At 40.6% G+C, this 12,327-nt stretch overlaps 1 protein-coding gene across 9 annotated transcripts in view; it reads left to right on the forward strand.

The window, feature by feature from the left end:
• OCA2 (OCA2 melanosomal transmembrane protein) overlaps positions 1-12,327 on the forward strand; it is a 269,698-nt gene that overhangs the window by 142,215 nt on the left and 115,156 nt on the right. For all 9 annotated transcript variants that reach the window (XM_082465697.1, XM_082465689.1, XM_082465690.1 and 6 more), the window contains one exon: positions 8,517-8,649. In XM_082465697.1, coding sequence (XP_082321823.1) covers positions 8,517-8,649 — 133 coding nt within the window. The remainder of the gene's footprint in view (positions 1-8,516; positions 8,650-12,327) is intronic.

The following is a 12,327-nucleotide window of genomic DNA, read 5'->3' on the forward strand; positions in this document are numbered from 1 at the left end:
TGTAAGTAGAGCTGCAATGAACATTGTGGTACATGACACTTTTTGAATTATGGCTTTCTCAGGGTATATGCCCAGTAGTGGGATTGCTGGGTCATATGGTAGTTCTATTTTTAGTTTTTTAAGGAACCTCCATACTGTTCTCCATAGTGGCTGTATCAATTTACATTCCCACCAACAGTGTATGAGGGTTCCCTTTTCTCCACATCCTCTCCAGCATTTATTGTTTGTAGATTTTTTTGTTGATGGCCATTCTGACCAGTGTGAGATGATATCCCATTGTAGTTTTGATTTGCATTTCTCTAATGATTAATGATGTTGAGTATTCTTTCACGTGTTTGTTGGCAATCTGTATATCTTCTTTGGAGAAATGTCTATTTAGGTCTTCTGCCCATTTTTGCATTTTTGGATTGGGTTGTTTGCTTTTTTGATATTGAGCTGCATGAGCTGCTTGTATATTTTGGAGATTAATCCTTTGTCAGTTGCTTCATTTCCAAATATTTTCTCCCATTCTGAGCATTATCTTTTCGTCTTGTTTACAGCTTCCTTTGCTGCACAAAAGCTTTTAAGTTTCATTAGGTCCCATTTGTTTATTTTTGTTATTATTTCCATTTCTCTAGGAGGTGGGTCAAAAAGGATCTTGCTGGGATTTATGTCATAGAGTGTTCTGCCTATGTTTTCCTCTAAGAGTTTGATAGTGTCTGGCCTTACATTTAGGTCTTTAATCCATTTTGAGTTTATTTTTGTGTATGGTGCCAGGGAGCGTTCTAATTTCATTCTTTTACTTGTAGCTGTCCAGTTTATCCAGCAACACTTATTGAAGAGGCTGTCTTTTCTCTACTGTATATTCTTGCCTCCTTTATCAAAGATAAGGTGACCATTTGTGTGTGGGTTTATCTCTGGGCTTTCTATCCTCTTCCATTGATCTATATTTCTGTTTTTGTGCCAGTACCATACTGTCTTGATTACTGTAGCTTTGTAGTATAGTCTGAAGTCCAGGAGCCAGATTCCTCCAGCTCCGTTTTTCTTTCTCAAGATTGCTTTGGCTATTTGGGGTCTTTTGTGTTTCCATACATATTGTGAAATTTTTTGTTCTAGTTTTGTGAAAAATGCCAGTGGTAGTTTGATAGGGATTGCATTGAATCTGTAGATTGCTTTGGGTAGTAGAGTCATTTTCACAATGTTGATTCTTCCAATCCAAGAACATGGTATATCTCTCCATCTATTTGTATCATCTTTAATTTCTTTCATTGGTGTCTTATAATTTTCTGCATACAGGTCTTTTGTCTCCTTACATAGGTTTATTCCTAGATATTTTATTCTTTTTGTTGCAATGGTAAATGGGAGTGTTTTCTTAATTTCACTTTCAGATTTTTCATCATTAGTGTATAGGAATGCAAGAGATTTCTGTGCATGAATTTTGTATCCTACTACTTTACCAAATTCATTGATTAGCTCTAATAGTATTTCTGGTAGCATCTTTAGGATTCTCTATGTATAGTATCATGTCATCTGCAAACAGTGACTTCTTCTTTTCCGATTTGGATTCCTTTTATTTCTTTTTCTTCTCTGATTGCTCTGGTTAAAACTTCCAAAACTATGTTGAATAATAGTGTTGAGAGTGGGCAACCTGGTCTTGTTCCTGACCTTAGTGGAAATGGTTTCAGTTTTTCACCATTGAGGACAATGTTGGCTGTGGGTTTGTCATATATGACCTTTATTATGTGGAAGTAAGTTCCCTCTATGCCTACTTTCTGGAGGGTTTTTATCATAAATCGCTGTTGAATTTTGTCGAAAGCTTTCTCTGCATCCATTGAGATGATCATATGGTTTTTCTCCTTCAATTTGTTAATATGGTGTATCACATTGATTGATTTGCATACATTGAAGAATCCTTGCATTCCTGGGATAAACCCCACTTGATCATGGTGTATGATCCTTTTAATGTGTTGTTGGATTCTGTTTGCTAGTATTTTGTTGAGGATTTTTGCCTCTATGTTCATCAGTGATATTGGTCTGTAGTTTTCTTTCTTTGTGAAATCTTTGTCTGGTTTTGGTATCAGGATGATGGTGGCCTTGTAGAATGAGTTTGGGAGTGTTCCTCCCTCTGCAATATTTTGGAAGAGTTTGAGAAGGATAGGTGTTAGCTCTTCTCTAAATGTTTGATAAAATTCACCTCTGAAGCCATCTGGTCCTGGGCTTTTGTTTGTTGGAAGATTTTTAATCACAGTTTCAATTTCAGTGCTTGTGATTTGTCTGTTTATATTTTCTATTTCTTCCTGGTTCAGTCTTAGAAGGTTGTTCATTTCTAAGAATTTGTCCATTTCTTCCAGGTGGTCCATTTTATTGGCATAGAGTTACTTGTAGTAATCTCTCATGATCCTTTATATATCTGCAGTGTTTGTTGTTACTTCCCCTTTTTCATTTCTAATTCTATTGATCTGAGTCTTCTCCCTTTTTTTCTTGATGAGTCTGGCTAATGGTTTATCAATTTTGTTTATCTTCTCAAAGAACCAGCTTTTAGTTTTATTGATCTTTGCTATCATTTCCTTCATTTCTTTTTCATTTATTTCTGATCTGATATTTATGATTTCTTTCCTTCTGCTAACTTTGGGGTTTTTTGTTCTCCTTTCTCTAATTGCTTTAAGGGGAAAGTTAGGTTTTTTTTTTGAGATGTTTCTTGTTTCTTAAGGTAGGATTGTATTGCTATACACTTCCCTCTTAGCACTGCTTTTGATGCATCCCATAGGTTTTGGGTCCTTGTGTTTTCATTGTCATTTGTTTCTAGGTATTTTTTGATTTCCTCTTTGATTTCTCCAGTGATCTCTTGGTTATTAAGTAGTGTATTTTTTAACCTCCATGTGTTTGTATTTTTCAGGTTTTTTCCTGTAATTGATATCTAGTCTTATAGCATTGTGGACAGAAAAGATACTTGATATGATTTCAATTTTCTTAAATTTACCAAGGCTTGACTTGTGACCCAAGATATGATCCATCCTGGAGAATGTTCTCTGAGCACTTGGGAAAAAAGTGTATTCTGTTATTTTTGGATGGAATGTCCAAGAAATATGAATTAAGTCCATGTTGTTTAATGTATCATTTAAAGCTTGTGTTTCCTTATTTATTTTCATTTTGGATGATCTGTCCATTGGTGAAAGTGGGGTGTCAAAGTCCCCTACTTTGATTGTGTTACTGTCCATTTCCCCTTTTATGGCTGTTAGTATTTGCCTTATGTATTGAGGTGCTCCTATTTTGGGTGCATAAATATTTACAATTGTTATATCTTCTTACTGGATTGATCACTTGATCATTATATAGTGTCCTTCTTTGTCTCTTGTAATAGTCTTTGTTTTAAAGTCTATTTTGTCTGATTTGAGAATTGCTACTCCAGCTTTCTTTTGATTTCCATTTGCATGGAACATCTTTTTCCATCCCCTCACTTTCAGTCTGTTTGTGTCCCTAGGTCTGAAGTGGGTCTCTTGTAGACAGCATATATATGGGTCTTGTTTTTGTATGCATTCAGCCAGTCTATGTCTTTTGGTTGGAGCATCTAATCATTTACATTTAAGGTAATTATCAATATTTATGTTCCTATTACCATTTTCAATATTAATTAATTATTAATATTTCAATATTAATATTGTCTCAGAAGTCTCTGAGACTGTCCTCAATTCTTTTCACTCTTTTTTTCTTTATTCTGCTCTGCAGTAGTTATTTCCACTATTTTATCTTCCAGGTCATTTATCCATTCTTCTGCCTCAGTTATTCTGCTATTGATTCCTTCTAGAGAATTTTTAAGTGCATTTATTGTGTTGTTCATGATTGTTTGTTTGCTCTTTAGTTCTTCTAGGTCCTTGTTAAACGTTTCTTTTATTTTCTCCATTCTATTTCCAAGATTTTGGATCATCTTTACTATCATTATTCTGAATTGTTTTTCAGGTAGACTACCTATTTCCTCTCCATTTGTTAGGTCTGGTGGGTTTTTACCTTGCTCCTTCATCTGCTGTGTGTTTCTGTCTTCTCATTTTGCTTAACTTACTGTTTTTGGGGTCTCTTTTTTGCAGGCTGCAGGTTCATAGTTCCTGTTGTTTTTGGTATCTGTCCCCAGTGGCTAAGGTTGGTTCAGTGGGTTGTGTAGGCTTCCTGGTGGAGGGACTAGTGCCTGTGTTCTGGTGGATAAAGCTGGATCTTGTCTTTCTAGTGATGTGTTTTGGGGTGTCTCTGACCTTATTATGATTTTAGGCAGCCTCTCTGCTAATGGGTGGGGTTGTGTTCCTGTCTTGCTAGTTTTTTGGCATAGGGTGTCCAGCACTGTAGCTTGCTGGTCATTGAGTGGAGCTGGGTCTTGGCATTGAGATGGAAATCTCTGGGAGATTTTTGCTGTTTGATATTATGTGGAGCTGAGAGGTCTCTGGTGGACCAATGTCCTGAACTTGGCTCTCCCACCTCAGAGGCACAGCCCTGACACCTGGTTGGAGCACCAAGAGCTGTTCATCCACACGGCTCAGAATAAAAGGGAGAAAAAAGAAAGAAAAAGATAAAATAAGATAAAATAAAAAAGTTATTAAAATAAAAAACCAAAAATAATTATTAAAAAAATTTTTTTAAGTAATTAAAAAGAAAGAAAGAAAGAAGAGAACAACCAAACCAAAAAACAAATCCACCAATGATAACAAGTGCTGAAAACTATACTTAAAAAAACCCCAAAAAAAGGACAGACAGAACCCTAGGACAAATGGTAAAAGCAAAGCTATACAAAATCACATGCAGAAGCATACGCATACACACTCACAAAAAGAGGAAAAAAAAATATCATTGCTCCCAAAGTCCACGTCCTCAATTTGGGATGATTCGTTGTCTGTTCAGGTATTCCACAGATGCAGGGTACATCAAGTTGATTGTGGAGCTTTAATCCACTGCTCCTGAGGCTGCTGGGGGAAATTTCCCTTTCTCTTCTTTGTTCGCACAGCTCCTGGGGTTCAGCTTTGGATTTGACCCCACCTTTGCCTGTAGGTCGCCTGAGGGCATCTGTTCTTTGCTCAGACAGGATGGGGTTAAAGGAGCAGCTGATTTGGGGGTCTGGCTCACTCAGGCTGGGGGGTGGGAGGGGTACAGATGCAGGGCGAGCCTGCGGCGGCAGAGGCCGGTGTGACGTTGCAGCAGCCTGTGGCGCACCGAGCGTTCTCCCGGGGAAGTTATCCCTGGATTACGGGACGCTGGCAGTGGTGGGCTGCACAGGCTCCCGGGAGGGGTGGTGTGGATAGTGACCTGTGCTTGCACACAGGCTTCTTGGTGGCGGCAGCAGTAGCCTTAGAATTTCATGCCCGTCTCTGGGGTCCGTGCTGATAGCCGCGGCTTGCGCCCGCCTCTGTAGCTCCTTTAAGCGGCGCTCTTAATCCCCTCTCCTCAGGCACCAGGAAACAAAGAGGCAAGAAAAAGTCTCTTGCCTCTTTGGCAGCTCCAGACCTTTTCCTGGACTCCCTCCCGCCTAGCCATGGTTCACTAACCCTTTCAGGCTGTGTTCACGCCGCCAACCCCAGTCCTCTCCCTGCGACCGAAGCCTGAGCCTCAGCTCCCAGCCCCCGCCCACCCTGGCATGTGAGCAGACAAGCCTCTTGGGCTGGTGAGTGCTGCTCAGCACTGATCCTCTGTGCGGGAATCTCTCCGCTTTGCCCTCCGCACCCCTGTTGCTGTGCTCTCCTCCATGGCCCCGAAGCTTCCCCCCTCCGCCACCCACAGTCTCCACCCACAGAGGGGCTTCCTAGTGTGTGGAAACCTTTCCTCCTTCACAGCTCCCTCCCAGTGGTGCAGGTCCTGTCCCTATTCTTTTGTCTCTGTTTTTTCTTTTTTCTTTTTTGCCCTACCCAGGTACGTGGGGGAATTTCTTGCCTTTTGGGAGGTCTGAGGTCTTCTGCCAGCATTCAGTAGGGGTTTTGTAGGAATTGTTGCACATGTAGATGTATTTCTGATGTATTTGTGGGGAGGAAGGTGATCTCCGCGTCTTACTCTTCTGCCTTCTTGAAGCTCCTCCCTCAACCATCTTTAAAACAGCCCTAGAGAAGTCTTTAGGGGAACCATGTACCCTCTGCTTCTGAATGGCATCTCACACATCATTGGAAGGCATTTCCTACTGTGCACTAGGACATTCTTCAGGCCTTTCCCATCAGGCCCCTGTGCCGTGCACCACTGGGACCTTCCTCGTGGCTTTCCCACCAGGCTGCTCTGCCCTTGGGGCACGCTTCAAAACCAAAACAGTACAAAACAAGGCGGAGAGGGAAGAAACAGAACCAGCACCTTGCAAGAAAGGGCTGCATTTAAGCACTGCACTGATGTAAGTATGATAGTGGGTGGTTTTGTTACTTTATAGCTTTGTTACAGGTTTTCCCCACTATCCGAAAATAGAGCTTTCCTATGAAACCTTTCGGAAGCCAAAATGGCATAAAGTTAAAAGAGCAATCACCTGTCTTCATAAAAGTGAAAATCCTCCTCAGATTTCTTTCTTAGCGAAAACAGGTGCTAATGTAGGTCTTTTGTAAAAGCAAAGTGGCATAAAGCGAAATCTGAAAAAGTGGGGGATACCTGTATTGTGTCCCAAAGGGACCCAGAATTACTCAGGATGTAAGTACTTCTGCCTTCATGCGCTCCTCCCTCCAAAAAATATTAATTACATTTACATTAATTATGTTATTACATTACTTGTAATATTAATTACAATTACATTTACATTACATTCGTGACTGAATTCATATACAGAAAAATACGTTAATATTATATTAATATTATATTTTAAGCCATCTTCTTTGACTCAAAAGGTTTTCTGTTTTGTTTCTGTTTTTAGAAGAAACTAAATGATTTTCAGGGGCCCCTAAAAGTGTCTTGGACCTTTTATAAACCAGGTATTTGGGGCATGCATTCTATAGATAAACACAAAGTCCAAGGTAATATCCTTGTTGAAGAACTACCAGAAAAGCGGTGAATTCTTATATGGCAATTAAAAGCATGCCATGAGTCCCACATCTTCGTAGGTCTCCCTGCTGTCTGTATGTGATTAACCTCATATAACCTCATATGTTATTCATATGCTGTTTTCGAGGGCAACCTTTGGATGTGCAGGTAAACTGCAAGAGAATAAGAACTTCAGATCATTGCACACTGGCAAGCCTAAATTTTGACACAACTTACTGATAATGGCTTCTAAGTTGTGTCGTATCTTTAACAATGTTATAAGTGGTTTCAGATCTTCTCCAGAAATGAGGGGGACAAATAAGTAAATTTTAATAAACAACAAATAATATAATTGAAATCACTCCTTCCAGCTCAGGCCTTTAGAAGGTGGTCTTCCTGACTGCTGCCTAGGGCATGGTCTCTCAAGGTGATCACTAATGTCCCCTCGACCTACTCTCCCTATCCCCATGGTCCCTCCTGCCTGGGGGTCACCCCCCAATGCTTTGTCATTGTGCCTCTGACCCCTTTTTGTGGCATCAGTAGTCCATGACATGAACACTACAGAAAAGACCTGGAGTTCTTGCCAGTAAGAAGCTGGTTCTCACAGCCTGCTTCGTGGGGACAGCAGCCTCATCTGTCCTGCAAGGAGCTCAGAGGGCATGTATTTGCTGAAGGTTTAAGCACAGTGTAAACAAAAGGACAAAACTGACCAATATTGTTGGTGACTTATTCCCTAACAAATTTACCTAGCAGGGATTTCATCCAACAACAAAGATGTTCTCAGCAGCTGACCATGGAAAATAGCCCACAGACAGGCAAAGGAAGTGTGAGGGGAAGGAGAGTGCTCCTGCCTAGGACCCTTGAGGCTGGTTGGGACACCCTGGTGGGCTTCAGTCCTGGCCACTGGGTGATCTGTGGAGGACAGTGCTTTCCAGGCATGACAGTGCTCTTTCAAATTGATGGCAGTGACTTAAGTGAAACATTTTTAAAAGCCAATTTACCTTCAAATGGGAGAACATTGCCCCATAGTCTTTTTTTTTTTTTAATTGAAGCATAGTTCATTTACAACGTTGTGTTAGTTTCAGGTGTAGAGCAAAGTGATTCAGTTATACTTACATATACATCTATTTTTTTCAGATTCTTTTCCCTTATAGGTTATTACAAATTATTGAGTATAGTTCCCTGTGCTATAACAGTAGGTCCTTGTTTGTTATCTATTTTCTCTATAGTAGTGATAGTTGTATGTTTTGTCCCCCTCAGTCCTGTTTCACTGGATCCTGGGGGACGAGTTAGTCCAGTGATGAAGCAGACACAGCTAAGGTTGGGATTAGATGTGATGACCTGTTTTTGTTCCCTCCCAAGTTTGCTTGTCATTCAGATAATAATTGGTTTTTCAATGTGAAAGAAACAAATCCTGAATGTTTTCAAAATCATGGTGAAGAGTACCTGTTCTGTGGGCTTTGTGCTAGGTTCCACAGCCCTCGAGCTCAGCCCTCCCTGGACCCTGCCATGGGGCTGCACCTGTGCTGCTGGAAGGCCCGTCTGTGGTTTCACTTCTCCTTTCCTGTTTCTAGGGTCTGGACTTCGCTGGGTTCACCGCACACATGTTTGCTGGGATTTGCTTCGTTCTATTGTTCTCCTTTCCACTCCTCAGACTACTTTACTGGAACAAAAAGCTGTATAACAAGGAACCCAGTGAGATTGTTGGTGAGTGGAAGTACCTCCTCATATAGCCTCAGAGTTTACTGCCACAATACTATTTTTCCGGGGGAAGTTGCCACGAAAAGGTAGGAGGTTAATCACCTGTAGAATATCAGGGAGGCATCAGTCATTGGGATGCTGCACACTAGCATGTCCCTGTCTGCCTCCTGGTACGCAGTGTGCTTTCAGGGGCTTTAAATCCATGAGCTGTGCCTCTTTAGTTTTCTATAGAGTGAAATGTGGGAAGCAATGTCCATTGTATACAGTTTGCATGTCATGACAGCATTAAACCATGTGTATACAATACAAATAGCATAGCATATAGACTGTACTGTTCTAATATGTTGTAGTTTGAAACTAAATGTGATTACAAAAATGGCAACAGGGCTTCCCTGGTGGCGCAGTTGTTGAGAATCTTCCTGCCAATGCAAGGGACACGGGTTCGAGCCCTGGTCCGGGAGGATCCCACATGCCACGGAGCAACTAAGCCTGTGAGCCACAACTACTGAGCCTGCGCATCTGGAGCCTGTGCTCCGCAACAAGAGAGGCCGCGATAGGGAGAGGCCCGCGCACCGTGATGAAGAGTGGCCCCCGCTTGCCGCAACTAGAGAAAGCCCTCGCACAGAAACGAAGACCCAACACAGCCATACATTAAATAAATAAATAAAAATAAATAAATAAACAGGAGCTGTTGTTTAAAAAAAAAAAAGGCAACATAATCCAGCACAGGGGATAAAATACTGTGTCAATCAAGATCATATTGACAAGGCAGTGGCCAGGAGGAATAGGGCTCGTGGCCATCTTATGGTTTTGCAGTTTCCTCACTTAAACTTTTTAGTAGATGTTTTATTGACAGCATTACTGGTCAGGATAGATTAGAAGCAATAGACTAGTTGGGAAACAGCCAGCCTCTTCTTGGCCAGGCCCACTGCAAGACACTGTGCAGGTTGCCTTGGTAACAGAGGGGACCACTGCAAATGATTCCATTACTTCTCTGTTTTGAAGAAAATTTTAATCAACGTTTGCTTTTTATTTTAAAATAGATACTTCTTGCAATGAGGTACCTTGATCCACGTTTCTCATTGACCAGTGTATTAATTTGCTAGGGCTGCTACAACAAAGTACCACAGACTGGGTGGCTTAAACAAAAGATGGTTTATTTCCATAGAAGTTAAGTTAATAAGCCACCTATTGTGGCTTATTACCTCATAGTTCTGGAGGCTGGAATTCCAAAATCATGGATTGGTTGGCTGTGAGGAAGGATCTGTTCCAGGCCTGTCTCCTTAGCTTTTAGATGGCTGTATTCATGTCCACATGGCATTCTCTCTGTGTGTGTCTGTGTCCACATTTCTCCATTTGTAAGGACACCAGTCATCTTGGATTTGGGGCCATTCTAATGACCTCACCTTAACTAATTACATCTGCAATGACCCTATTTTCAAATAAGGTCACATTCTGATGTACTGGGGGTTAGGACTTCAACACATCAATTTTGGGCGGACACTATTCAACCCATAGCAACCAGTTAGAGGTGTTCAAAATGTTTTATCATCAACTAGTATATGTAAAGTGGGGTAACTTAATTTTTAGGTTTAGTTTTCTAATGGAAAGGATCATACCAATGGATAGCTAAGGAGACTATAATCAATTACAATGGCTAATCTGTCTCTAGAAGCTTGTGTGGGCACAGCTGCCCCTCTCCCCAACATCCCTCAACTGCCCTGGTGATCAGAATGACTCGGGAATGACTGTTATATATACAGGTTACCAGGGCCACCCCCAGGAAATCTATGCTGTGAATAAGCTCTTCTGGAGAGTCTTGTCTTGAGATTAATTTAGATATACTGATTTGGAAGTATAGAAACAAATCTGTGTAATTGACTCCTCCACTCTTCCAGAGTAAGGAGCTGAGGAAAACTTCGAGGGAAGGGGGAGGGTATGGTTGGGACATGGATAATGCTGAAACCCTATGGCAATGCCAAGACAGGCTGTAAATCAGCACACGGTGAGCTGTGCAGAGCCAGAGCAATCACTCTGAGCCACTGTTGGGTATAGGGGTCTCCAATTTTGGGGTGCTTGGTATAACTACAGATTACTAAGCCCCACCCCAGAGATTTGGGTTCAGCAGGTCTTTGGTGTGTCCAGAGCATCTGTCAGATGCTTGGTTATGCTGCAGTAAAAAGTAACCCTGAAATCTCAGTGACTCTTCCTCACTTTGACCTCATGCCCACTGTGGGCTGGCAGTGCCTTCCTGGTCAATAGTTCTCAGAGCCCTGAGCTGCTGGTCATCATACAGAGAGAACCACATGTTCCACTCCTCCACTGAATGACACAGTTCATCCTGACTGTCACCAGGCCTCATCAGTTGCAGGGGCCGGGATGAGTCAGCCTGCCAAGTGATCAGAATGGGAGAGAATTTGACTTATTTGTTGAAAAGCACAAATAATCACCAGAGTCTGCCCCTCTGGTCACCAAATATCACCTCATGCTGCTTCTTCCTAATATTTTATATAGAATTTTTATGTCTTTGTACAATAGGGATATTGGTGTGTAGTGTCTTCTCTTGAAATGTCTACTTTTTGCTGTCCTCAAAGGATGAATATAGAAGTATACCCTCTTCAGTTTTTGGGAAGAGATGGTGTAAAATTGCTACTACATTTTTCCTTAAATGTTTGCCAGGATATTTAAAGGCTTGGACCTCCCTCCCTCCCTCCCTCCCTTCCTTTCTTTCCTTCCTTCTAGTTTTTAACTACATATTCAATCTTTAATAGATATAGGGCTAGCTATTAAGGTTGTCTATTTCTTCTTGAGTGCTCACTTGTGGTTTATGTCTTTAAAGGAATTTGTCCATCATACCTCAGTTGTTGAAAGAATTATTCTAAAATTGTTCATAATTGTTTTTCTTTATCCTTTTAATGGCTATAGAACTTTTTAAATTGAAGTATAGTTGATTTGCAATATTGTGTTAGTTTTAGGTGTACAACAAAGTGATTCAGTTATATATATATATATATTTTTTTTCAGATTATTTTCTATTAGGTTATTATAAGATATTGAGTATAGTTCCCTGTGTTATACAGTAAATCCTTGTTGCTTATCTGTTTTATGCATCATATTTTGTATCCATTAATCCTATACTCCTAATTTATGCCTCCCCTTCCTTTTCCCCTTTGGTAAACATAAGTTTATTTTCTATGTCTGTGAGTCTGTTTCTGTTTTGTATATAGGTTAATTTGTGTTATTTTTTAGATTCCAAGTATAAGTGATATCCTATAATACTTGTCTTTCTTTGTTTGACTTACTTCACTTAGTATGATATTCTCTACGTCCATGTTTCATGTTGCTGCAAATGGCAATATTTCATTCTTTTTATGGATGAATAATATTCCATTGTATATATACACCACATCTTCCAACCAATCATCTATTGATGGGCACTTGGATTGTTTCCATGTTTTGGTTATTGTAAACAGTGTTGCTGTGAACATTGGAGTGTATGTATCTTTTTGAATTAGAATTTTCATCTTTTCTGGATATGTGCCCAAGCGTGGAATTGCTGGATCATATGGTAACCTTATTTTTGGTTTTTCAAGGAACCTCCATAATGTTCTCCATAGTGGCTGCACCAATTTACATTCCCACCAACAGTGTAGGAGGGTTCCCTTTTCTACACACCCTCTCCAG

This window comes from Balaenoptera physalus (genome assembly GCF_965194825.1).
Source record: "Balaenoptera physalus genome assembly, chromosome: 6".
In the NCBI taxonomy this organism is placed as follows: domain Eukaryota; kingdom Metazoa; phylum Chordata; class Mammalia; order Artiodactyla; family Balaenopteridae; genus Balaenoptera; species Balaenoptera physalus.